The 25,510-nt window shown below is 45.9% G+C and overlaps 1 protein-coding gene across 11 annotated transcripts in view; it reads right to left on the reverse strand.

Annotated features, from left to right (window-relative positions):
• Nucleotides 1–25,510, reverse strand: part of sh3pxd2aa (SH3 and PX domains 2Aa) — a 97,949-nt gene that overhangs the window by 16,273 nt on the left and 56,166 nt on the right. For 4 of the 11 annotated variants that reach the window (XM_063477032.1, XM_063477031.1, XM_063477037.1 and 1 more), the window contains 4 exons: nt 24,106–24,150; nt 21,314–21,442; nt 6,163–6,276; nt 1,440–1,523 (listed from right to left, as the gene is read on the reverse strand). In XM_063477032.1, the coding sequence (XP_063333102.1) occupies nt 1,440–1,523; nt 6,163–6,276; nt 21,314–21,442; nt 24,106–24,150 (372 nt within the window). The other 7 variants (XM_063477034.2, XM_063477033.1, XM_063477041.1 and 4 more) reach the window with 5 other exon arrangements.

Here is a 25,510-nt window from a genome sequence, read left to right on the forward strand (position 1 = left end):
AGCAGACAGGTGCCAAACCAGCAGTCTGGATTAGAAAGCGCCGGCTCGCTCCTCAGCAAAGAGACGCTTGTTTGTTTCTCACACGTTTCAGCATTTACGCAAAAATGACTCGACAAAGCCACAAGTATCCAAAAATTAAAATTGAAATGTGAAAGTCATTAACAGCCTTTCAAAGCCTAATGAAGCAACAACACTGTTACGCAACCATTTATGTTGACGGGGCTCGGCGGCCGTCGAGGTCGCGGCGTTCGTGCTGCGGGTGCCAAACGCTCTTCATTATCTAAATCTGTTTAATGCAGTCCAATTATTTTGCTTCTCGTTCCACGTCTGAGGGAGCAAGATTTGAGATTTTACTGTCAGAGCTGACTCATGGCCACCCAATGCGCTGCTGCTGGCAGATACTGGGCCACTTGTTGTTTTTGTGTAAGTGTAGTTGTTCACCACATAGATGCAGACTACGTGAAAGGAGAGCTTCAGCTACAGCTGTGTGATTAAAAACACTATATTAGTGTATCGAGCAGCAGACCGAGCCAAGACAAAAAGACTCGTGTTAGAACAGCCTGAGCTTTTAACTCACAGGGATTACAAACACTGAGCGCTCACTTTGACTTAATCGTTCACTTTGGCCACGTTTAACACAAACATCCACATCCAGGAAATAAAGAAGAGCACAACAGGTCCCACTTAATGCTGCTGAGACAGGACCACACATCAAAGAATCAGTTTATCTTAAAGAGTCTCCAAATTAACCTCTAACATCACCTCATTTACCCTGGACAACTGTTGCACAGATCTTTGTGGCAATACTTTACTGTTTGTTTCCAACTTGGCTACAGGGTCACACAGGGACACACGGGGACACACGGGGACACACGAGGTCAGACGGGGACACATAAGGCCACACAAGGTCACAGGGGGTCACACAAGAATACTAGGGGTCACACAGGGACACACAAGGTCAGACGGGGTCACCAGAGAAACAAGCATCTGATGACAAAAACTGCAAAATGGAGCTGAAAATGTAAAAGTCCTGTGTGTGTTTGTCTGTGTGTGTCTCTGTGTGTTTGTCTCTCTGTGTGTGTCTGTGTGTCTCTGTGTGTGTCTCTGTGTGTTTGTCTCTCTGTGTGTGTCTCTGTGTGTGTGTTTGTCTGTGTGTGTCTGTCTGTGTTTGTCTGTGTGTGTCTTTCTGTGTGTGTTTGTCTCTGTGTGTGTTTGTCTGTGTGTGTCTCTGTGTGTTTGTCTCTCTGTGTGTGTCTCTGTGTGTGTTTGTCTCTGTGTGTGTCTCTCTGTGTGTGTCTCTCTGTGTGTGTCTCTCTGTGTGTGTGTCTCTGTGTGTGTCTCTGTGTGTGTGTGCTCATTTGTTACTCGATGTGGAGAAAATGACTCAGCGTGTGATTCCTTGTGTGTTCGTGTGTGGGTTTGTGTGTTTTCATGTTCACCTCTGCTCTGCTGGCGGTTAACTATACCGCCGAGGGTCCAGCGGCGGTCCAGCCTCTTCAGGTGGGCTTTGCGTCTCTTAGTAACTGATGGGGGGGAGGGGGAGGAGCAGCAACCAAAAGACAAAACAGACGAGTTAGTGTAAGAAGCACGTTTTAGCAAAATGAGCTGCTGTTAGTCGTCATAAACACATCCAAACTGCTTCTCTTACAGGAAGTGTGTTTGTGAGAAACGAAGCGGGACGATTCATTTCAGCCATCAAATCCTCTGGAGTACCACGGAAGTAAAATGAGGGGAGCATGTGGACTGTTTGGTGCAAACTGATTGTGTTGTGTCTGTGGACTTAAGAGGACAGTAATTGTATTTTGCCTGGAACAGCAGAACATCGCACGGCTGGAGGAACCAGCGTGTAAGCTGACCCTACAAACCCCACCACACTGATGATCAGGGATCAGTGTACCCAGCTACATGCTGTTTGTTAGCACTAGCTGATAATTTAGCACTCTTCCAAATGTGGACACGTCCGCCTTAACAAATCACCAAACCCGGGAACACAGCGGTGTCGCGTTCAGGCTCCGATGTCATCGTCAGAGCTAATAAGATCATGCTTGCTGTTCCAACAAACACAATGCAGCTTATTTTAGGAGCATCCCAGAAGCTCTGCTCCACATTGCTTAAAATAGTACCGGCTCTATTTTTTGCAGAATCCATACCAAGCTACACGGCGCAGCTATCAGAGGAGGGTCAAAGTTCACTGATGTGCTTCTGATGTGTGACCTGCAGCGGTGCAGATGCACACCACGTTTAATCCTGCTAACACCGACGCTTCAAAAGCCAATAAGGACGTCACCGTGGTTACGTTCATGGTTATTATACCGTCTGCGGTTATCACACACACGAGAACACCAATTACAGACACAGCTCCAGGATCTCTGAGGGCCTCGACACATTATGCGGCTGCCGCGTGTCGAACTCTTAACCTCGAAGCTTGTACGACGAAGCAGCGATCAAACATCGTGAGCCAGTTTCCTGTTCTGCTGCCTCCTGAGGGAAAAATATTAATGACAGGAAGGATGGAGGGAAACAGCAGTTGTCCTCCGTCTTTCTTTTGCCTGCAGTAATTTCATTTCTTCTCCGTCTTCTGTCCTCGCTCATCTCTCCATCGCTCCTCTGACTCTGCTCCTTGTCACTCGCTGTCTCTTTTGATTCCTCTCCGGCGCTCCTTCCATCCCACCGAGCGCCATCCTGCTCCCGTTGACCTCTTAATTGATATATTGGCTTAAAGGAAGGGACACAGGGAAATGTTATTTGGAGGTAATTTCAGCAGGGCTGGGCGCGCCTGTCGGTTCCTCCCCAGCGAGCTGAGCTGTCAGTGGAATTAGGTTACGGACCACGCGGAGATAATGAGACGTAAGAGACGATGGGAAGCAGGAAGGGAGAGATCAGGAATGAGAAGTGACAATGTGTGCAAACACAAAGACACCAGGCCTAATGGGAAAATGGGACCACTGACGGAGGATGAGGGGGAAGAGAGTGCATGTGTAGCTGTGAGCTTTGGACAGTTAACGTCAGTGTCAGATGCCAACTGGGCTTCAAGAGTAACTCTGGTTTATTTGAGGCTTTTCAAATATTTGTTATCTTTAACAGAGTATTCTTACGCAACGCCGTTCCTGTAATCCGGATCCTCTACCTGGTGTTCAGTCACACAAAAGGCTTTAAACAACTTTTCCACTTATTGTTGCCAAACTCCTGTAAACAGCTGATGAGTCAACTTTTAAAGCCTTTTTAAAAAACACATTTCAACAGCTAAACACGATCTCCACATTGCTTCCACTTTTATGTTTTTTAGCATCACTGAGCCAATGAAGAGGAGGAGGAAGAGCCAGGCTTTGTTTTGAAAACTCTAACCTACTGTCCAACACTGTCCCTAACCCTAAGGTCAGAGGTGACACTCATTCTCTTTCCCTAACCGGTCGCAGCAGATGGCCCCGCCCCTCCCTGAGCCTTGTTCTGCCGGAGGTTTCTTCCTGTTAAAAGGGAGTTTTTCCTTCCCACTGTCACCAAAGTGCTTGCTCGTAGGGGGTCATATGATTGTTGGGTTTCTCTGTATGCATTATTGTAGGGTCTACCTTACAGTATTAAGCACCTTGAGGCGACTGTTGTTGTGATTTGGTGCTGTATAAATAAAACTGAATTAAATAAATTGAATTGACAACTACCACATCCTTGGTGCTAATCCTTTGTGATTTGAAGGTGTGTAGTGTGGCTGTGTGGTCACAGCATGAAAACAGGCTGCAAACACTGCACATCAGCTGAAATCATAATGTGACTGCAGGATAATTTAAAGCTTTGTTTGTAAGCAGAGGTTAGACGTCTGGTATGGCCATTTGTCCCAGAAGCAACAGAGATTAGTTAGACTACCCAAGAAGAAACAATATGCATGTTAATGTGACATCGTCTTCTTTTAAAGTGAAACCATTTTTGAAGTCTACTAGGACAGCTTAGCATGATTCACAATTCAGATATTTCTACTTTTCCATACTCAGCCTGTTTAGGCTTCCTGTCATTAAAAAGCAGGCTTTCTTCTGATTGGCTACTCCTCATAAACAACAGCAGGTGGATGGAGCTTCCACGTGCCTGAGATACGTGGCTGTATTGATAGATCTGCTCTCACTGGCATCATATCGAGGCGCACGTAAAGGAAAGAACTGCAGCCTGAAGCTTTTGGCTCACAGTGTTGCACATCTAAAATAATCAAATGAGATTAAAAGACAGAAAAGAAACATAAAATCAGAAATAACACAAATAAAATTAGTCTGAACTGATTCTGGTTTAAAAATAGAATAAAAGTGGGTTTTCAAATGTCTAATGTTGTGGAGGGGAAGTTTGTTCCCGGTTCAGGAGCAGTCACAGCAAAGGACCTCGGGACAGCTCGGAGCGTTCGGTCTGCAGACCTCAGTGACCTCGAAGGAGTGTACCGATTCAAAAGATCAGAAAGGTGTGAGGCTGCGAACCCGTGCAATGCTGGACAAAAGTCAATTCAAAAAGTGACTGTAACGATGCTAGTATGGGAAATATGTGGTCTCGCTTTCGAGTGCTGGTTAGTAACCGTGCTGCAGCGTTTTGGACCAGCTGCAGTCGGCTCACCGATGACAGACAGACACCAGAGTAAAGATGAAACGAAGGCATGGATAGCTCTCTCAAGGAATAGCTTCACTATTGTGAGCAGCTGGAGATGGAAGAAACGAGCTGTGATGACATCATTGATCTGTTTGTCAAAGTACGCTGTATATGACAGAAAATGTAACAAACACACACCGGCCTCCTCTAAGGGCTTTTAGAGGCTTTACCAACCAACACCTGCTGCTGTCTGACATACACCAAGGAAGTCAATCAAGGTGCTTTAGAGGTCACATTAAAACCAAAAGAAATAAAGATGACCAACGATAAAAACAACACAACGAACAAAAATAAAAAAACAATAATAATAACGATGATGGTCGAGCTACCCGTGAATGTGAACGGAGCTGTTTCTAGCTGAGGTTCCAGCAGATAAACAGGTGACCAGATCATTCAGATGCTTCGTCTCCATCAAACATCTCAGAAACATATTTATGGCCCAAACCATTTCATCATTTATAAACAATCAGACTTTAAACTCAGTTCTGTATATTACTAGAAACCATCACAGCGAGCTGAGAACTGCAGCGATGCCCTCTCTTCCTGTTTTTGTTAAAATTCTAGCTCCAGTTTTCTCAACTGAAAGTGTCCAGTAGTAAATTTAGTGAGGCCAATGAAAAGAGCGCAGCGGTCAACCTGCAAGAAGTCAGAGCACGAGTCTCGTGCGTGCCGTTTCATTCAGTGATGCAAAATCCATTCAGTTCAGCTGAATAAATCAGAGACGTCAGAATCAATGAGCAAAGCTACAAAGATATAATAAGCCTAAAGTATTCCCGAGAGCTGGGTGTTGGTGTTCGGGAATCTGCAGCAGATGTCAAACAAGTTCTGAGCACAACTCAAAAACAAACAGAAACACCATTAACAACACATGCATCCAATCAACAGGCAGCAAACACTCCAGCACGTCACAATGTAACAAAATAACACTAAATCTTTGTTACGGGCACTGCCAACTCCGCAAAAAGAACAGTAAACAACAGCAACTGAGCTGTTTGTGTTTGTTTGCCCACTGAAGCATGGAGCCCAGCATGTGTCGCAACAGAGACGGAAAAGTGTTTGCAGGAGAATCCAGCGGGATTCTACATCCCATAAACTGCTACATGCATCTGCAAATAAACTGCACGCATGCGTCTGTGCGTTTGCACGCTCCAGATCTCAGAGGGGGGGGGGGAATGACACAGTGAGGAAATGCTCCGTCCCAGCAGGCAGACTAAACATTCAGGAGGAAAGGGTCGCAACAAAACGAGAGCCGTGGCGTCCCGGGGGAGCTGGAAGGAATTTTCTGTGGTGCCAAAATATTGCAACCCCGTTGGCTGCAGTCTGGTACCATTTCACCGTGCTGCTGCCGCGACTGTGGTCTCCAAGGTTCCCAATGTGTGACTGGAAATGTGTTTGTGTGTTCAGCACTAACTTGTGGACGATGTGATGAGAGTGAACACAGAAGGAAACTAGAAAGGATGGGCTGTCCCCTGCACACGCAGACTGACGTTTATGTCTTTCAGTGTTTTATGAATGTAATAACGCCGTGTTTGTGTCAGCACTAACCTTCGACAGTCCTGGACGTTCCCAGATCCAAATCGTCTCTGGTTCCATTTTGCGAGTCGAGGTATGTGGCCGGGACCCAGCCCTGCTCCTCCGCTGTGCTGACGAACCACCAACCTGAGGAGAACACATTAGTGCTGTCAGTAAAGCCTGACGGATGCCGGTGAGCACACCAGCTCTGGGACAATTTACACCAAAAAAGAGACGTTACTGGATACAGCCCACGTAGGGGTGGGAGAACAGCACGTCTAATAGGCTGCTCCTGTCTGTGTGAGTGTCAAAGGGACATCTAAAGGGAACTCGTGGCAGCTCAGAGTTTCACCTTCCTGGAAAGTGGTGTTCATTACTAAACCAGACACTGAAAGACACAGAAGTGCTGGGAGTGCTGGGGCTAGGAGGAACTCATCACCGGTGGTTTAAAACAGCACTCGGTGACACTGCTGAAGATCAACCTGCTAGGACGTGTTGGGCTTTTAAAGACGCTGCTACTCTTCACTGTGACTCACAGTGAAACATGCTGTGCTGCTGTTGTTTTGCAGTCGCCTGTAGTCCATGCATAGTCCATGCTGGTTCCTCCAACTGATGATTCAACCACACAAACAATGACAAACATCTTGAGGTCTTACATAATGTTTCATACTGTACATCAGCGGTCCCCAATCCCAGGGCCTCGGACCGGTACCGGTCCGTGAGTCGTTTGGTACCGGGCCGCGAGAGTTGAGGCTCAGGTGTGAAATGTATGGTTTTCAGGGTTTTAATCGTTTTTATCGTTAACTTGGTTTTCCTGGGTGTTTTCACGTGTGTTATGAATAAATCTTCTTTTTTTTGGTACCGGTACTAGTTTTATTTTGTTGTATTTATCCGCGACACCTTAAAGGCCGGTCCGTGAAAACATTGTCGGGCATAAACCGGTCCGTGGCGCAAAAAAGGTTTGGGACCGCTGCTGTACAGCACAGTCAGAGTTCCTGGGTTATGAGCTAGGACACCGCGGTGTACACCTCCTGAGTTCCCCTTTGTTCCTGCAGCTGCTGTTTAGCTTCTCTTTCACCTCCAGGTTTGGTTTGAAAAGCACGATTTCCAACAGTAAACAGGAGTTTAAACCCTGTGACGATCCCCCAGAGGAGGCTTTAACTTGGATCGCAAGTTTTCACACTGTTATGTCAAATTTGTCTCCATTTTAAGTTCACTGTGTGATAGAAAAGTCAAGCTTCGTATGAGATGAACTGTTACTTTTGTGTATTCGTGTTGAGCACCGGTGCCAGAGGAACATTACTTTCTTCATGGCTCGTTAGCGTCTACGATGCCGCTCAAGCTGACTGCCACGAGCTAGCTTGTAGCCTTCGCTCCGTTTTGGTGTTTACAAACAAAATGCTGGACAGGATTTCATTGGGAAAGTATTTGGGGTTTTCCAATTTACATTTGGAAGACTTTGTGAAATATTTCAGGTGAAACAAAAAGCTGCTTTTGGTCCTGGTAGATCAGGAGTTACTGGATTCAGCGTTTGTTAACTGGGAACATTGGTGCCAAATTTTGTGCCAATCAGGCATATGTGGTAAACAACAAAAGCCAACACAATTCATCACCAATCCCTCCATGAAGTTCATTACATTTACCCAACTTAACTTAAAGCCACAGCAGAAACGTCACAAACTTACAGACCCTGGTTGGTCCACCTGCACAGGAGGACAGCCGCATCCAAGAACGAGGTCAGAAACTTTCATGATTATCGACCTTTAACTCTCTTTCCTTCTGAGGCTCGAAAGGCTTCCAGTCACAAATGGCCTAAATCATGGCGTAACATCACATCAACATCCCGTGGCGTTCCCCTCTTCACCCACACCCTGTGGCTGCACAGCAGAGATCATGTCTTGATTACTACTGACGAATGAGAAGTTTGTGGTCACGTCTACGTTACGTTGTTACAGCGCTCGCTGAGCTGACTTGACACAATTGCAGAAACGCATGACACGTTGGGCTGCGACCAAAACCAAAAGAACCCAATCCATTTACATAGATCACAGTCTGACAGCTAGCATGCGTCTCTAAGCAAAGGCTGTCGTCAGACTGCAGTGACGACATCGAAAGCACCAAAACCCTGTTAGCCATCTAAAAGCGAGGAGACGTGGCTTCATTAGTGTTGCTGTGCTGCATGGCTGCAACCCAACATGTGATACATTCTTCCAGCCTATACAGGGATGATATGACGGCAAGAGTGAGGTCATACGTGACAGCATTTCACTCCTTACTGTGGAAAATACAACAATAGTGTGGATGTCCTGGGTCTGTCTGGTCTAATGTGAGTGTGCGCGTGCAGTGGAAGTGATAATGTAAAAGCAGTGGTTAGCAGTGGATATAAAGGAGCTAATAGCAACAAACTGTTTTTTTCTTTCCCCAAATGAGTCCAACAATTAAGTCATCGCTGCTCCGCTGTATTTACAGCCATATGGCTCAGCTCTCTAATGCGGTTGGAGGAGCCTGGGTGAATCAATTCATCACGCCCTTTTTTTTATTACCCGGCACGACACCAATCACAATAATATGTGTTATGAATGATGTGGAAAATATGCACACAACATAGAGCTGTATCACAGGGAAAGTAGCAGTAATGGCAATGAGAGGTAGGTGGTAGAAGTGAAAAAGTGTGTTTGCAGCAACAGAGAGTGAGCATTGGTTTCAACTTCACAGCTCTGATAGGAAGTAATAGTCACAGCTAGAATTCAAATCATTTCAACTATTAAACTGAGCCTACAGTCACATCATTTGGAAAATCCACTCTTAGTTGTAGAGTTATGACAAAAATAATGCATTTTCCTCTACTTCAGGCTAAATGGGATTAAGTCATGATAAAGATACAGTCTTCTGGAAATTACTGGGTTACCTTATGTCATATTTTAGCAGTAAAATGAATGATTATTAGACTGCATTATACTCACAGCTTTTCTTTTATACAGAAAACAGGAAGCACGGTGACAGAATCAATACCCAGTGTAGCACTATGAATTTAAATGATCGTCTCACGTAACAGAGCAGACATGATGCTGTTTAAGTCAGAAACAGCATGAATGGATGGAGGAATGTGGGTTGCAAAGCAGCTTGCAGGAAATGAGTGCAGGTTAAAGGTCAACCCGCTAACCTTCTATATATCATATTTGATAAATAAGCTTCTGAGACCTCTACACCAGCGGTCGTTTGGCACCGGGCCGTGAGAGTTGAGGCTCGGGTGTGAAATTTATGGTTTTTCACGGTTTTTATCGTTAACTCAGTTTCCCTGGGTCTTTTCCCGTGTTGTAGTCGTGTGTCTTATTTTGAAAGAAATGTTTATGCGTTACCATAGCGACCAGAGAGCATTAAGGGGCAGAGAGGAGGATGTTACTCTCAGTGTTGTTGGTGCATTTCAGGAAGACGCTGCTAATAAAGTTGCACAATTACACAGTGAATTTCTGTCTATTATTATATTTACAAAATACCACAGTTTCTGTCTCAGTTGTATAATTTTAATTTGTTGTATTTATCCGCCTTAAGGGCCGGTCCGTGAAAATATTGTCTGACATTAAACCGGTCGGTGGAGCAAAAAAGGTTGGGGACCGCTGCTCTACACCATCAGCGTGGCCTCATCCCTCCTTATACAAGCCCCGTGATGCCCGAGCCACCCTGACTCTGACAGCTGACGTGCATCATAAAAACACCTTCTTCCAGCATGAACAGAAAATCCCGTCTGCCTGAAATTCCCCCACAGCAGGTCACGTCTCAGGGTGAACACAGGAGCTGATTCAACCTGAGGGCTGACAGACATGCAGGGGGGACGCACAGTAGCTCCAGTGTAGCTCATCCAGCCTGAGCTTCCTCGCAGTCACACTGGCTGTTTGTTGATGCTCTGACTCCTGCAAACGCAGCAGTGCAGTCTGACTTTGGGAGAGGTCGGAGTCGACAGGGTTTGATATGAGGAGGAATCGCTTTTATATGTAATCCTATTAAATAAATCTGATACCATATATGGTCAGTGTTGCAAAACCCTGGGGCGATTAAGATTTAAAATTTGAATTTAAATATGACTTTCTTTGTTTTGATGTATTCAGAATCATTCTATTTTAGTGTCACGTTGTGCGTTTTATTTTCTCTTTCGCTGCAGTGTGAAAGGTCCACCTAGCAGAAAGAATAGCTTGGGCCATATGAAACACATTAGGCCTTTCATAGGCTGATTCATTGCGACTTTTAAAAAGCTGAAGAAGAATTGGAGCCACCTGTACCGAAGACAGCACGGAGACAAAAGCAGGAGCTTCTCTTCATCCCACCTGGTACCTGCTGGAAAAACAGAATCATAAATCTCCCACGCCAGCGGAAGAGACCGAGGTGACTGTTTGCCATCAACGGTGGCATGTGTGAGCGCCCCAGCTGACGCATATCGTATCTTACCTCCAGTAACTGAAGCCAATAGAAGCAGGAGTTTGAAGAGAGACAGAAAAAGAAGGCGGCTGAACACTAATACTAATCAAACACCTGCCAGATAAGACGCAAGAGCTTTGCAACATGAACATCTCTGCTGCATATCTGTGTGATGGAAGGCTCGACTGATGCCAGAACCACGAGGACTGCAGGAGCCAAATGTGGGGAATTAAAAGCATGAAGAGTTTCCTCCAGACCGCTAAATAATAAAAACTGGCCCAGTGAAGAAAGCCAGACGCCACGACTCTTTAGCAGCACTGCTGATCAAAGCTGATGTTAGAACGTTTATTCGAGGTTTTAAAGACGAAAACAAAGAAAAATGAAAACTATGGCGTAGATATGAACAGGCTGGGAGAGTTCTGGGGTTCTTCAGCCCGTCTCACACATGCACATCAATACAAAACATCTCAAAGGGCAGAAACACACACGCGGCAGGCCCAGCCTCCATCGTGTGCACACATGGTATCATAAGGCAAGCTTTTGACAGGGCCCAGTTCTCTAATAAATCCAGCTCAGGAGAAAGTGGGCACAGTAAAAACAGATAAATGAGGACCAGAAACACTGCTGCCCACCCTCACACACACACACACAGACACACACACACACACAACCTCTGCAATCACAAAGTGCTGAACAGCCTGCAGACAGAGCACGGGGAAACAACACAGAGACACAGATGTGAATATAAAAGACTGGGACAAAAACTCTCTCGCTGTAACAGACAGTTGGCATCGTGGTAAACCTGAGCGCGTGTGAGCCGCCTGTGGACAGATTAGAGTTTTCACTGAAAATCTGTCTCGTAGGAGGAGATCTGGACCAGAGATCAGCAGCCAGACGGAGAAACTGTTCTCAGAGTCAATTAAAGCAAACTAGAACTTGTCCCAGCATATGTGTGGAATAAACTGTCCACTTCTGTGTGTGGTGGGCCGAAACACTCGAGAAGGGCTAAATGTTCACTTGCAGCAAGATGAGTGGATTTTTGTCCCCGTGCTGGCGTCGCCTGGATCCTCCAACCATCCCACCGTCTGTGACACCTAAAGAGTAAAGTACTGGCAGCTACTTTAGAATGGAAATACTTCAAAGTAGGGCTAAAGTGGATTCAGGTGAGGATGCACACTGTGGAACATTATCTCCTGAAAGTCGTTCATGATGCTGCACAGAGCTGTACAAAGAAAGCTTTCAGGCAAAGTCGAGTTAAATATTCCAAACCAGAGAGGTCAGCGGTGCAGGATCCACAGTCTAAGTGGTCAGAACACGATTTTATCGGTTTGGAGACAAAGTCATGGATTTTCATGACAACGCACGAGACCAGCCACTGAAAATGATCCCCAGACGTCTACTTTTGGAAGCGATAATGCAAAATTTGTTCATTTTCTCTAGCATTAATCCAACGTTTGTTGTGACACGTGCTTTCTGCTTCTCTGTCACTGTGTGAAGGATGCAGGTGGTGACATTTTAACTTGAATTTAACCTTGGAGAAGAGGATGAAGCCACGGGTGCAACAGTGTTGGCGTGAGCTACGAGTGCTGTGAGTTCAGAATAAACACGGCTGAGGTCGGCATGCCGGACTCTTCGGGACGCTTCAGTCGAACTCTGTCTGACAGTCTGACCCTCCGACTCGATGACTAAGCATGTCCTGGTTGTGCTCCTGACCTGACGCGCTGCCTTTGGGCTCGGACACGGCACAGGTTCTTTCTTTAAAGACTTTCTTGAACAGGGATGATCCTCAGCAGAGATGTGGGTCAGGTTTACCCACGAACACTGAGCGAGTGTGAAGTCCAGAGTTAAACTGCTGAAATGCACGAGCAAGCGCTCAGAGCAGGAAACCCAGGCCTAGCAGGTGGTTATTATTCTTTTTATGCGTCAGAACTTTTCTTTGCACCTTCAATAAATAGATTCATTTCTCGTTTCTGGAGAGACATGGAGCTGTCGCCCTCTTCTTAAATCTGCTTACTATACAGGGATTCAAACACAGCCCAGGCGGAGCTGTATGTGCTTGGAGTTGCGATCAAAGAGCACATGAGATAGTCGCCTTCCCTCTGAAACATGACACATACATGCTCACATACATTAAGAAGGTGACTCAGCAGCAGCTGTGAAAATGAAGCATCACAGAACGAGGCGAATAAAAGGTGTCCAGGTAATGAAGTGCATACTGCAGAGGCATGTGCACGTACAGCAGAACGCAGGGGCGGACTGTTGCTTTTACAGGCTGAAATCATCATACCTTGTTATTGGTGGCCGGGTTCACCCAGTGTATGTGTGTGTGTGTGTGAGAATCACCAATGAGCAGAGCAATCCCAGAGCTCTCTGAGTCCTCTCGACAGCTGTAGCGTGTGCCGTCTCTTTACCCAAACACTAAAATAGAACCCGTGCAGCAGCCGCGCTCTCGTTTCTGCGCCCATTTACACGCTCCTGAGAGTCTGTCTGACAAACTACACCCAACTGTTCTGGGGATTTATGAGGCGTTCAGAAACTAATGACTAATATTCACATAGATAGATTGTGCTGCGACACTCGCTGCCTGCCACATTTATACACAGACACAGCACAAAGCATAAATATGGAGACAGCAGAGGGGCAGTAATTGGCATTTCTTACAGCGCTGGGCTCTAATTGGAGCTTCTAACTACACCAAACCTTGGCAGGCAATAATTGCCTTTTTTCCCCACAGAGGGAAAGTGGAGGTCACAGTGAACATAGTGGAACAGTACCCGGGAAGAGCTGGCTTATCAGTGACTGAAACGGGCCTGGGGGGGGCTCTTTGGAGGAACAGGAGATACACGAAGTTCTTAAGAGCAAAAGCGATAAAAAGAAGACAGAGGTGAGGAACAGAGCCAGAGCGGGAGGAGGAAAGTGAGATTAAAAGGGTGGTATGGGCAAAGACTGACCGAGGGAAGACAAAGGAGGGGAGCAGATGTTTGGCTGGAGCTTCAAAGCTCGAGTGTTTCACGCTAATTCCCCTCCAAAAACAGCACCTCACACTTTCCTCTCACGTTCTCATTTTCTGGACTGATGAACACTCATCAGCTTCGACAAGTTGGTCTTTTATTAATGTGATATGCAGGGGTTACCTACGAGGTGACTGTCATTTTTGTTCGTTCCCTTCAGCTTCTAATTGGGAACAGATCCCCTGGAGAGCGGCGAGGACTGGAACGCAGTGCTGCTTTTCAGCATTGAACTACTTGCTTATCTTTCTGCAGAGTTAGCAGGAGGAGAGATTCAAAGAATAGGAGAACAACAATTCTCGCTGCCTAAAACCAGCTGCACAATTAGCCACAGTGTTATCTTTACCGTGAACTGCAGCAGCTTCATAAATGAGATTAGCCTGAAGCAGTGCTTCTCTACCAGAGATTTTCATCATCATCATCCAAAAATATCCTTTTGATCCAGTCGACAAGCTAAATGTTGGTGACTGAATGTTTCCAACTGAAACCCAGACCGTCCCCAGTTAAACCTGTGTACCTACACAAAGCTGGGATTCCACAGACTGAACTCTGTGAAGCTATAAAAGTCGTTAAAGAGAGAAGAAGAAGACATGTCAAGGCTGTAGGTAGAAGTCACATTTGTTCAGCAGATGGCAGTGCCAAGAATCATCAGTGTTAATATCTGCTGCTTTATCCAAAAACTCATTTCTGTAACAAGTGTCTGATCAGTATCCTTAAAACTTTCATTAGTTCAAGCGCCAACGGTGAGCTCAAACTACACACAGCATTTAGCATTCAGCACATAAAATACATTTGATTTTGGTTTTAGGGTCATTTTTTTGTGGTTTGTTACTGATTGGGATAATAAAGCATTCTGAAATTTAACAGCTCTAATTTGGCTGCTCGATTCGGTCCCTTTATAAACTGCCAAGTTGCGACTCAACATCGAACAGCTCAATAGACTTTACCAAAATCACTGCCTGCTGGAAACATGCAGCTACTTCTAGCTCTGCTGCTTGGTGGCAAAACTACTGCGGTAAGTACTGTCTGTAAAACTAGAGCTTCTGAAAGCCCAGCCACACAGGCAGAGAGCCCCTTCATCGACAGCTAACTGTTTCTAGTTTTTTATGTATAATTTTAGCTAGCTAATTTAACTGTTTATCCAGCATGTTTAGGCCAAAAATGTCATGTTTGTCCATCCTGCTAGCTAGCAACCCAACTGCTACACATAGGGTTAAGGTTTGGTTAGCTAAAAAAAACATAGCTAGCTTTCAACTATAGCTAGCTTTCAACTGGGACCGAAAGCTATAGCTAGCTTTCAACTGATTAGCCATACTTTTAACATGCTATTTTTAATTATCTATGCTTTTGTCTAGCCTGGTTAAGCTACCCTGTCATTATACAACCTGCAGAAGTGTCCCAGCATTCAGTAGGCCAGTGTTTCTTCACTCGCCAGCTTCTTATTTAATTCTGTATGAAAGGGTTTTTTTTAACCTGAAACCTTTTCCTTGTTTCACGGAGTTACTTGATTACTCGACCTACTATTGTCTGTTCCAAGAACAACATTAAGGTTATCATGATAACTTTTGAAAGTCAGCTTACACTGGAGTAAAATCCTTCCAGAAACTTCCCCTCCACCCATCTCACTAATGACTTAGCACAGTACATTTAATAGACTGAAACTTTGCTATGGAAATAACTAGAACCTACTTTCCCAATCTACAGGCTTACATCATACATCCACCTCTCAAACCTTCACTGGGTTAATGTTTCATATTCAAAGCACAGATTTCACATGGTGTGTCACTTTAAAGCACTTCAAAGCTAGTCTCAAAAGAGTATATAAAAGGGCACCCAATCCTCTTAGTGACAAATGTCAAGGTTCTGGTCTTTACTGATGAGCAATGGTGGAAGCATTACATCCCAGTTTGAAGCTCATGTTACCTCCTGGAAGTTTTCATAAAACTTGGGGGTCTTGTGACTGAGCCGACTTGTTACAAGTGAAAGGGGATAGCTGGCAGCAGGAACTTCAATAACCATTTTTGGCCAAACATCACGATCAGTGGAGTGAGGCTAAACCTCTGCACTGAGCATGTGTGTTCACATGTGTTCACCTCCACCCCCTGAAGGTGGCCAGCTTCAAGTACAGCAGCTCCTCTGAGCTTCCAGTATTCCCAGCCTCTCTGAGCCCGACTCTAAGAAGTGACTGAAGCACTTCAGCGCCTTTTTACTGCCTGAGGGTGTAGTGAGATGATAGCACACCATCTTCTGGATAAACCAGCTTGTTTGATGTTGGCTGTCAGTATTAATGCTCGCCCCGAGCGTGCGTGCGAACACTGTCCGAAACAGCCTTTTTCTGATCCAGAACCTCCTCCGAGTTAGCCTTGGCACATCTTAATTAACGACATAATCTACAACTGAAGGCCTGAAGCAACGGACATGTCAAGCTAGGTTAAATACAAAATGTTTAAGAGGCTTTCATAAAGTTTTTATTTCACAATTTGGCACTTTGGTGATTTTTATGACCCACAGTGGTACATTCAATATTTCCAGTGTAACATTATTGGATATATTTATTGTGTCTTTCCTGTACTTTCAGTGGGTTTATTGATACAGTTCTGAAAGCTACGTTTCTTTTATAATTGCTCATAAATCTAAACCACAGTTGTAAGTAAACATACAGTATCCTTATACAAGGAGCAGAGCCTTCAGGGGCAGGTGGAGCGCTACTCTGGCAACTGCAGCAGAAGAAGAAATTAAATACATTCAGAGACATTTTTCATCCAGCAGTCCGGTGCAAATTAATAAATTATTTCACAGCCGAAAGTTAAGGCTTGCCCCAAGTTAACAGGAGCGTTTAATGTAAATGATCTAATGCTGAGGTTTCACTCAGTGTGTTAGCTCATGGCTCTCTCTTTATGAACCTCACTGAGGACAGGGCTTTGGAAAGGCGTCATGGGCTAGTCTAAGTGCTGCCATTCTTACCAGCTCCCCTGGGCACACGGAAAGGTGTGGTGGGAAAATGGTGCCAAAACTTCTGGCGTTGACTCTCCGTCCAACAGAATTTTAGCAGCTGACAATAATTCAACATAACTAAGATGTGGCTTCAGTATTTCCATGTAGACTTCAGCTTTATGACAGAAACTGCTGTAACTTTCTTAAACGGAGGATTAGTATTATCTGGGAACACAGCAAGAGGTCATACTCTATGAGGTGCTGAGTCAAGACCAGAGAAAAAGCAGCAAAGCTGTCTAATCTCTTAAAATCAACTGTGACAAAATGTTCTTGAACCCTGGCAGTAAGCAAGGCCAAGATATTTGGGCAAATGGCTTCTCCGGCTGGTGGGGCTTGGGCGGCACACTAACCCAAAGAATCCTGTTTGCAGTTTAGAGTCAAGGTCCTGCTGGTACATCCATTAGTCTCGGATGATGAAACAGGGGGAAGAGGGGTGTTTTTCTCCACATATATTCTCTGTCTGCCCACAGAGAGGAAGGCTAGTCGCTGCAATTCAGAATTCACTGTCAAAGATCTCAGAAGGTGACAAATTAATCTGCTGAACACTCTTTATCTTTATTCTGTACAATTTTCACATCATTTCTGAACTTGTTGGCCATCAGACCTTAAAGAAATAAAAAAATGAAAGAAGAATAGGAGGGATTACATGAAGCAACGGTCATGTTTAAGACCCTACGCCAACATGTAGCTGGATTTGGTTAAAAAAATGTGAATCCATCACTGAAATCAAGTCCATGATCTAGAACAGCCTGATGCAGAAACAGAGGACATAAAGTCAGCCCTGATACCAACAGATCCAAGCATAATTTAACCAGAAACAATTAACCTGTGGAGTCATAAAAAGTCTGCCAAGCAGGGACTCGTTTTGTAGAGGTGCCTGGAGGAAAGCTCAGGGGACGACTCTGTTTGTTGGTCCATTACGGCCCAGACTGAACTGTGGTCTCCTCAAAATGGACCATAATGACTGCTGTGTTCTCATTAGCCTCCTCCTGTGGTTTTAAATGAAACTCATTGAATCTTTGTATCTGCTGGACTGATGGAGTCTGGTACAGATGTCCACAGTGCCAGTGGACAGATCCTCAGTTCTTTAGCAATGCTTTGAACTGCTGTCACGGGCAACAATAAATATCCAAGCTCTAACTCTGCTGTGAAATATCTCAGCATCGTGATGAAATGTAATCAATTCCATGTTGTTTTCCTAGTTTCATATAAAATGCAGATAAACAGACTGCAGGGATGTTTGTCACTAGATCTGGCAAATCTAGGCAATCCTCGACTTCTCTTCTAGCCCCATGACGCAAGATCAACACATCTATGACTTTCAAGTTATGACATTCACAAGATTTTTACGTCGGTTTACGCTGACGTTGAGGTCAAAGTCACAGAGATTCAAACTCGTTTGAGAATTTTAGTAGATACACTTTGGCATCAGTTTGAAGCTCCTGTGTCACCTCGTTCTCGAGTTATCACATTGACAAACTTAGGTGCCCACACCACCCATGCTGGGAAACAGCATACCCCGTCAGCCTTTTGGTGGCAGCACGTGGCAAAAACACTGCCACAGCGAGCATGTCGATATGCTCACTGCTGTCCCTGAGTAAAAACTACATTTTTGCATTACAAGGTCTTTTTGAGATAAGAAGATACCTGCTTAATCTCCATGGTAAAGTCCAGGCAGACAAAGTCCCAGTAAAATACTGGATCACCACAGGATGCCAGAACAGCTTGAGTACACCATGACAGTGATTCTCTGGGACTGCTGTGGCAGGACGAGCTGGTGTTTCGATCATCCTCATCAAATTCCCTGAGATCCCTCCAGGCCATACAGGCTTCATCATAACCATAATCTCTCAGAGCGACTTTGTATTGATTTGCAGAGACCCTTTACTAAGTGGGAAAGTGGACCAAGGATCAGGAGCGTGGAACAGGGACCAGGAGAGTGGAACGGGGACCAGGAGAGTGGGTCAGGGGCCAGGAGAGTGGGTCAGGGGCCAGGAGAGTGGAACGGGGACCAGGAGAGTGGAACAGGGACCAGGAGCGTGGGTCAGGGACCACTTTTTTTGATCAAGCACCAGCTATAACGCAGGTCTGTGACTAATTAAAAACACCAGCCTTCCCTCTCTGTCCCTTCACATCACTGCCTCCTCTTACTCCGACACATCATATAATTTAACTAGTCACATATGCAGATTTATTTTCTCCAGCTGGAACATTGCCTCTCCAGACACTGAATGGTTCCCATGTCCAGACCAGAGGGAGAGATCCAGGATGGTGGCCCAGACCGACTCTATCCCTCACTCGGGGATGATTCTGGTTCGCCCCATCCCCCCGATGCTTCATAAATCTATTTTTACTAGATCAGCAGCTCCTAAATTGTAAGATACTTGTTCAGTGATACACAAAGCGAGCTGCATGCACACCACCTCACACAGAGCTTATGACTTAACCAGTTTCCAGTCTGAAGACGGAGCTTGTCGACACTACAGTGAAACAGCTGGGTCTTGACTTGTAAGGCCAATAGCTTCTCACAGAGGCAAAAATAAACGACATCCGGCTCCACGGTTGAACCCGTAATTATGTCAGGTCAAGCCTGCAGACACTTGAAAAACCCGACTGAACTCTTCTCTGCTGGAATAAATAAAAGCAAATGCATAACAACATGTGCGTCGAGTGTGCAGAGAAAAGAAAATGTGCATGTGAATGAAAAACATCAGGTACACAAAAGGATTTCAGCATTTCCTGGAGAGGATCAGAGGATAACATACCACTCCACTGACACGCACTAAAAGAAAATAAGCTGTAACTAACTGCCCCACTGTCAGTGTCTTTGCATTGAAGACAGAACATAAGCACATCGGACCAGGAGGCTGCAGGAAAGCCTTGAAAAGCAGGAAGGGGGTTGTGGGATATTATACGAGCTCTCAGATGTGTTTGCCTTGGCATAGTCTCCAAGTGATGTCACCATCATCATCATTGTCACCGTTGCTCCACTTCCTTGGCTCAGCAGATGACGACAGTACACACATCCAGCTCTGAGACGAGAGTTCCCGAGAGCTCAGAAGCCGCTCCTATCGCTCCGAGTTCTGCATCCACGCTGCTTTTAAACACGCCTGGTGAGCAGCCGCTGTCAGGCCTCATACACAGAAACAGGATCACAGGGAAAAACTACTGTGCAACTTGAGCAAACATGAATATTCATGACATAAAACATTCAGCGATGTGTGCGCTTAACACCAAACGGGGCCTGCGATCAAAGTTATATGAGAAGAGTCGAGAGTTTCTAAGAACACTTGACATTAATAACTGGTTTTTATTCTTGTTACAGTTTCAGCTTTGAACGATTATGAAAACAAAAACAAACGGAGTCCTTTTTTCTTTCACTTAGCGATATGCATCAAGTGAGCGAGGAGTCAAGGAGCCATTGGTAATAAAAAGGAATGACCATCTCTGAACCGGGGCGGGGGGGGGGTCTGAGGGAAGTCTGCGGTGCGCTCGTTATGCAAATGAGCTCTTTGTAAAGTTGGAGGAACCTGAAGAAGTCATTTGGATGATGATGAAATGTTTCCTCCACATCAGGATGAACAGGATCAGGAGCCCTCACCCACCTCCAAACTCTAAACAGTTTATTTACTCAAAAACTTTTAGAAAAAGTCATAGAAAGTTTGATCAGGTGAGATTTTCACCGCACACCACCTACGTATGGACTGGCTGTCAGACCTGACACATCGAGTCACTGCAGGGACTTTACAGTCAGCTGAGTCTGTCTCCCACCAAACGCTCACCTTTTCCAGCATTACTTGCTTTCATGTATTTACATTATCTTTCAAGTTCAAAGGAAAAATAAAACTGTTTTCGTCCTACACGATATTTCATAACATCATAAACAAAGCTGAAGCGAGACGCAGGAGTTCTCTCGACTTCCTGAGCCACATCGATACAGAACCAGCTTCCCATGCGACGCCTTTACTCGGTCTAAACTTCCCATAAAAATCGTCTCATTTATGCTGACTGTGTTCAAACTGCAAACAAACAAAACGCCAAATAAACAAAAATTGAAAAATGTTGAGCTGCAGCCTAAACGGACTCAATAAGGCACGTAATCACTCGAAGATGTGCGAGCTCCAGATATCTCAAAGAGAATGGACTCATGTGTAATCAGAGTACAGATAAGAGCTGAGAGACGCAGCGACGTGCTGTGTCTGTGCCAGAGTTTCTGCTGTGAGTTGTGCAAGCTGCTGGCTGTCAGTGGCTGTTAGCACGGAAAATCAGATCCAGCTCCGAGGTTGCTAAACAGAATTCCAACGGGGGGAGGGCAAGGTAGAGCGTGGAGCGTCTGCTGATGAAGCAAACTCTGTCGAGGTGGTGTGTGTGCACATATATGATTACTGGACATTCCTGTCCACATATCCCGACTTCTCAGAGCCAAACAGCACCTCCAGGTGGTGCCAAGCCCAGCCAGGAGAAGCAGGAGGCAGGCGTGTGTATATAACGGGGTTTTAAAAGGAGGAAACATAATCAAGAGGACAGGAGACAGCATCCAGAGAGGCGCTGAGTGAGCGTGGTTTTGTGTATTTATGCCACTGTACAAACAGGAAGAATCAAACTAAATGTCAAGCAGTTCAAAGCGTGTGCCGCTTTTAGGAAAAACCGCACTTTTCCCTTTGTTTTCAACACAACACCTGTGAGCTACGATGTTTGGTTGTAGATCTAAGTCAGCACTTGATGCTTGGCATGTAAACTGAGAGCAAAAAAAAAAAAAATCCACTCACCGCTTTCACTCTTCTCGATCACGTCCACAGTCTCGCCGGCCTTCAGGCTGATCTCAGAGTTCTCCTGCCGCTCGTAGTTGGCCACGGCTACGTACTGCTCCAGCACCATGGGCTCCGAGCTGTCAATCCCTGAGGGGAAGAAACATGCCGTCAGCCACCTGCCCGCCGTGGCACCCCGCGAACGCCCGCCGCAACCAACCGCGCTGCCGCCGCGCGCCCGGTACGTCTCCATCGGCCGAACCCCGCTCCCCGCCAATGTGCGTCCCTGCCCAATCAGAATGCGACCTCACGACTTGGCTGCATAGTCCCAAACGTCTGGCCATACAGCTGAGTTGACCCTTGGCCCGCAGCGAAAGACCGAGGAGCATCGGAAGGAGTCAAAACACAAGCGAAGAAGCGGAGGGAGAAGTTTGTAGGCGCTCCATCTGACATCTACAGAGGATCCATGACCTGAGGCAAACTCCCAAATCCAAAAAGGAAAGAGAGAGAAAAAAGGGGGGAAAGAAAAAGGAGAAACAGCAGAGCTGCTAACGGTCTGAAGGGAAGACTGGGGAGCGAATGAGTGGAGGAATGGTGAAGTTTCCCTGTGGAAAATCAACAGTGCGGTTGAGAGGAAAGGCCTCCCCTCCGCTGCCTCTGGGAGCCAGCCGTTGGACGGGGGAGTCCGAGGGGGGGTGAGCACACCAATCATAGCAGTCGGCACTGCTGGCCTTAAATAGAAACATATGAGGCGACTAGAGAGAGAGAAACAGGGAAGGAGGCTGGGTCCATGTTTATGTGAAACAAAAGAAGAAAGAGTTGCAGTTGGGTTAGCCCGCTCTGTTTTCTCCCTCTGCTTCGCTCCAGTGTTTAACCTCTTAGACGCCAGCGCTTTACTTTACATGCTGCCTATCAGAAACGCTTATTTGCCTGTTTGGCCACAGGGAGGTGACCCCATGCAGACTCAGATGAACTTGACTAGCAATTACTCCACATCCTGTTGTTCACAGAGACGCTTTAGCGAGAGTTTCAGGAACCGAACGTTAATGCAGGAAGTCAAAATAAACAGGTGCTGTGGGGCCAAAACACTATAAAACATACACTTTCCAAACTGGTCCAATAACTGGACCCTTTGAGGTCATTACTGGTGATAACTCCAACCCCGAACTCCAAAACCCTCGATTTCACTAGATTTTAGCGAACAAAATGAAAAATTCGTCCATTTCTGCCACGTGTGTGATTTGTGGTGAAACAGGTTCAGCAGCTCCTCTGGGAGGAGATGAGACACGAGCCAGTCCAGAGACGTCATCGGGGTCTGTCCCGGGCTCTCTGGACACCGCTTCTACGTCTCAAAGGTGACGTCAATGTGGAATAGCCTCAAACTCCCTTTCTTTATAATGACCACCAGGGGGCGATACCATTGAAGAAAAAGCCTTGGGAGTGATGGGAAAACGGCTTTCTGACTTGACCTCAGTAAAGACTTTTCTGCTGAGCCTATGGTCACGTATTTGGGATCATATTGAATAAAAAACTAAATTAAGGCCACTTTGTAAATCCTGACATTGGCTAACAGCTTGTGATCGAAACCGGATGTGTTGAGTGCGCCCCAGTCCAGGCAATGTTGAGGAGGTCATTTAGCGATTTAAATCAGCTGTGTTGGATCAAGGACACATCTAAACCTGCAGGACACCGGCCCTCGAGGCCTGGAGGTCCCCACCCCTGGTTTATGGTGTCCTCCCAGGAGTCCAGGAGGCAGTCAGATGATGGAGTAGCGATGCTGCTCGCCGCCTGTCCTGAACAGCCGAACTCCTCACCCTATCTCTAGGGGAGAGTCTGGACACCCCAGTGGGTGTTAACTGTTAAGGTTAACTGTCTTTAGTCCTGCAGTACACAGAATGCAGCTAGCATTGAAGCATCTTGGAAAATGTTAGGCATTTAGTGCTTTAGTACGCCTAAAACACAGTTAAGCATCTTCGCATGTGAAGCAGAACTGGCATCGAACACCTTGGAATGCTCATAAATTTACTTCACCACTGGGTGAGGGCGGGAATTCCACTTTAGCATCTCCTCCAGTAGGATTAATGTGTGAGTAAGTAAGCAGCGTACATGGAGGACGCAGTCAAAGCCAGCCTGAAGTAATAAAGCAGCACAGATCCAGCTATTTAAAAGCTTTACGCTGCGGTAATGGCAACCACGCCTTGCTGAGCAATAAAGACCTGTTTCCTTCTTCGATATTCCAGAACTGATTGCAAAACATTCCTTGTCTAAATTAATGCTGTTTTTGAAAGTTTTACAATTACTTTTTCTCCCTAAGCAGCACTTTGACAGTTTTAAGGAACAACTTTTGATATCTGAGCCTCGGACACGTGAAGCTACACGAAGCCACGCGCTTGTATACTGTCAGGAGAAATGTTCTTAGCCGGAACATCAGCTGATGTTCTTCTTTGGTCGCCCTCACTCATCATTCCTGCACTCCCACAATTAACGGAGCTCAGCGGCAGCGATCAAAACAAATGTGAAAGATCAGACTTGACACCTTATTTCAGACCAATGCACTTCATGCACCACATGCAGGCCCGAAGTCCACGTTCTGCAGCCAGCTGCTTTATGGCTCCAGCAGCTCCATCCATCCGGAGATGGATGAGAACGCTGCAGAGAGAGAAGCTGAATTTAAGCGGATGGGTTGGGGGAAAGAGGGGGAGCATGCAAAGCAGATGCTGAGAGAAAGCTGAAGTGCGAAAAGAAATAAACCGAAAATCTAAAAGGGATGCAGCTGGCATGTCGCGCGAGCACAGCAGCGCATGCATATCTACCTGAGGCCTCTTTCCTCGGGCTGTCTGTAAAGCCGTACATCCACACTGCAGACGAGGAGAAGGAAGGAAAGAAGCAGAGAGAGATTATTCAGTTTGACGGCATGCAGAAGCAAAACTATGTTGCAGCACGCCGCTCTCACACCCACTGAACACGAAATAAAACGTGGCACAGATAAGATCCTTTCACATTTAGCACCGGATCCAGGAATGACACACCAGTTCCACTTCTTGCTACACCCATCCCACCATGCCCTTTTCATCTTTCTCCATTTCTTCCACCACTGTGTGAGGAATGTCTGAGGTGCGTGAGCCACTTCTAAAGACGTTCCCGTCTCCACACCGAAAACACCAGCAGCCCCAAACCAGGAAACGCAATGCATCAGAGGAGACGGGGAGGTGCGAGCATGACACAGCTACTACACTGTGATGATTTAAAGCGTCGTCTCGAACCAGACCAAACTCAAAGAAGCACGTCAAAGTCATAGCAAGGATCAAAGCATGGAGGCCTCCACAACACTAGAAATGACGCAGCTTATTTAACCCAACGGCAGAGGCCTAAATGCATCTACAGCACCTCATCTGAAGCTCAACATCTGAAGCGTCTCGTAGTTCTGGAAACAGTGACTGTGCAGCGTGTGGCTGAGACGCAGCCCTAACCCGACCCCAGCGGTTCGCTGGTGACCCGGCCGATGGCAGTCTTCTGTTTCGGAGCCAAGTCATTGAAAATGTTTCATTTGAACACTAAAGAATAAACACAAGGATAAACTTATGTATGTGGAGTGTTGTAGTATAAATAAGCAGAATTTCAAACAGGGTAAACGAGTCTGACGAAACATTCTCACAGTGTTTCTATCAAAGCTGTGGAAACGAGCATCAAACGAGCTTTTTCACAGGAGCATTTCTGACAGTTTTACACTCTCAAATAAAACGGCAGACAGTGAGTGTGGAGTGCACTACAGGGAGTCGTTCAGGACACCAGCACACATACAAGCAGTGGATACTCCAACCACATCATCTGTTTTCTGCAGCACACAACGCTGACGGCAGCAGACGGCTGAGCAGGTTCTCAGACTTCTTTAAGATGGGAAAAGCTTAAAGCTGGAAGTGTTAAATATCTTTGATAAACTGGAATAAAAATGTTCAAGAAGCTAAACAGAAAAAAGGTTTGTGCGTATGTTTTCTGAGCGAACAGCAGTTTAAAGATGATCAAAAGCAGGTCTTTATCAAATAACAGCAGAGTCAAAGGTGCTGTCCACATTTAAATTCAGCACTGAGGTAAACGGAGGCTCTGATTCGCGGCTGTACTGGGCGCCGTCCCTGTCGTGAGGCCGCGGCTCTCCTCCGTGGACTCACGTGAGATAATAAAAGCTAAATCCCCTCTCACGTCCTCCTGAGCCTCGGGAGC

Source organism: Pelmatolapia mariae, linkage group LG6, assembly GCF_036321145.2.
Source record: "Pelmatolapia mariae isolate MD_Pm_ZW linkage group LG6, Pm_UMD_F_2, whole genome shotgun sequence".
Lineage (NCBI taxonomy): Eukaryota > Metazoa > Chordata > Actinopteri > Cichliformes > Cichlidae > Pelmatolapia > Pelmatolapia mariae.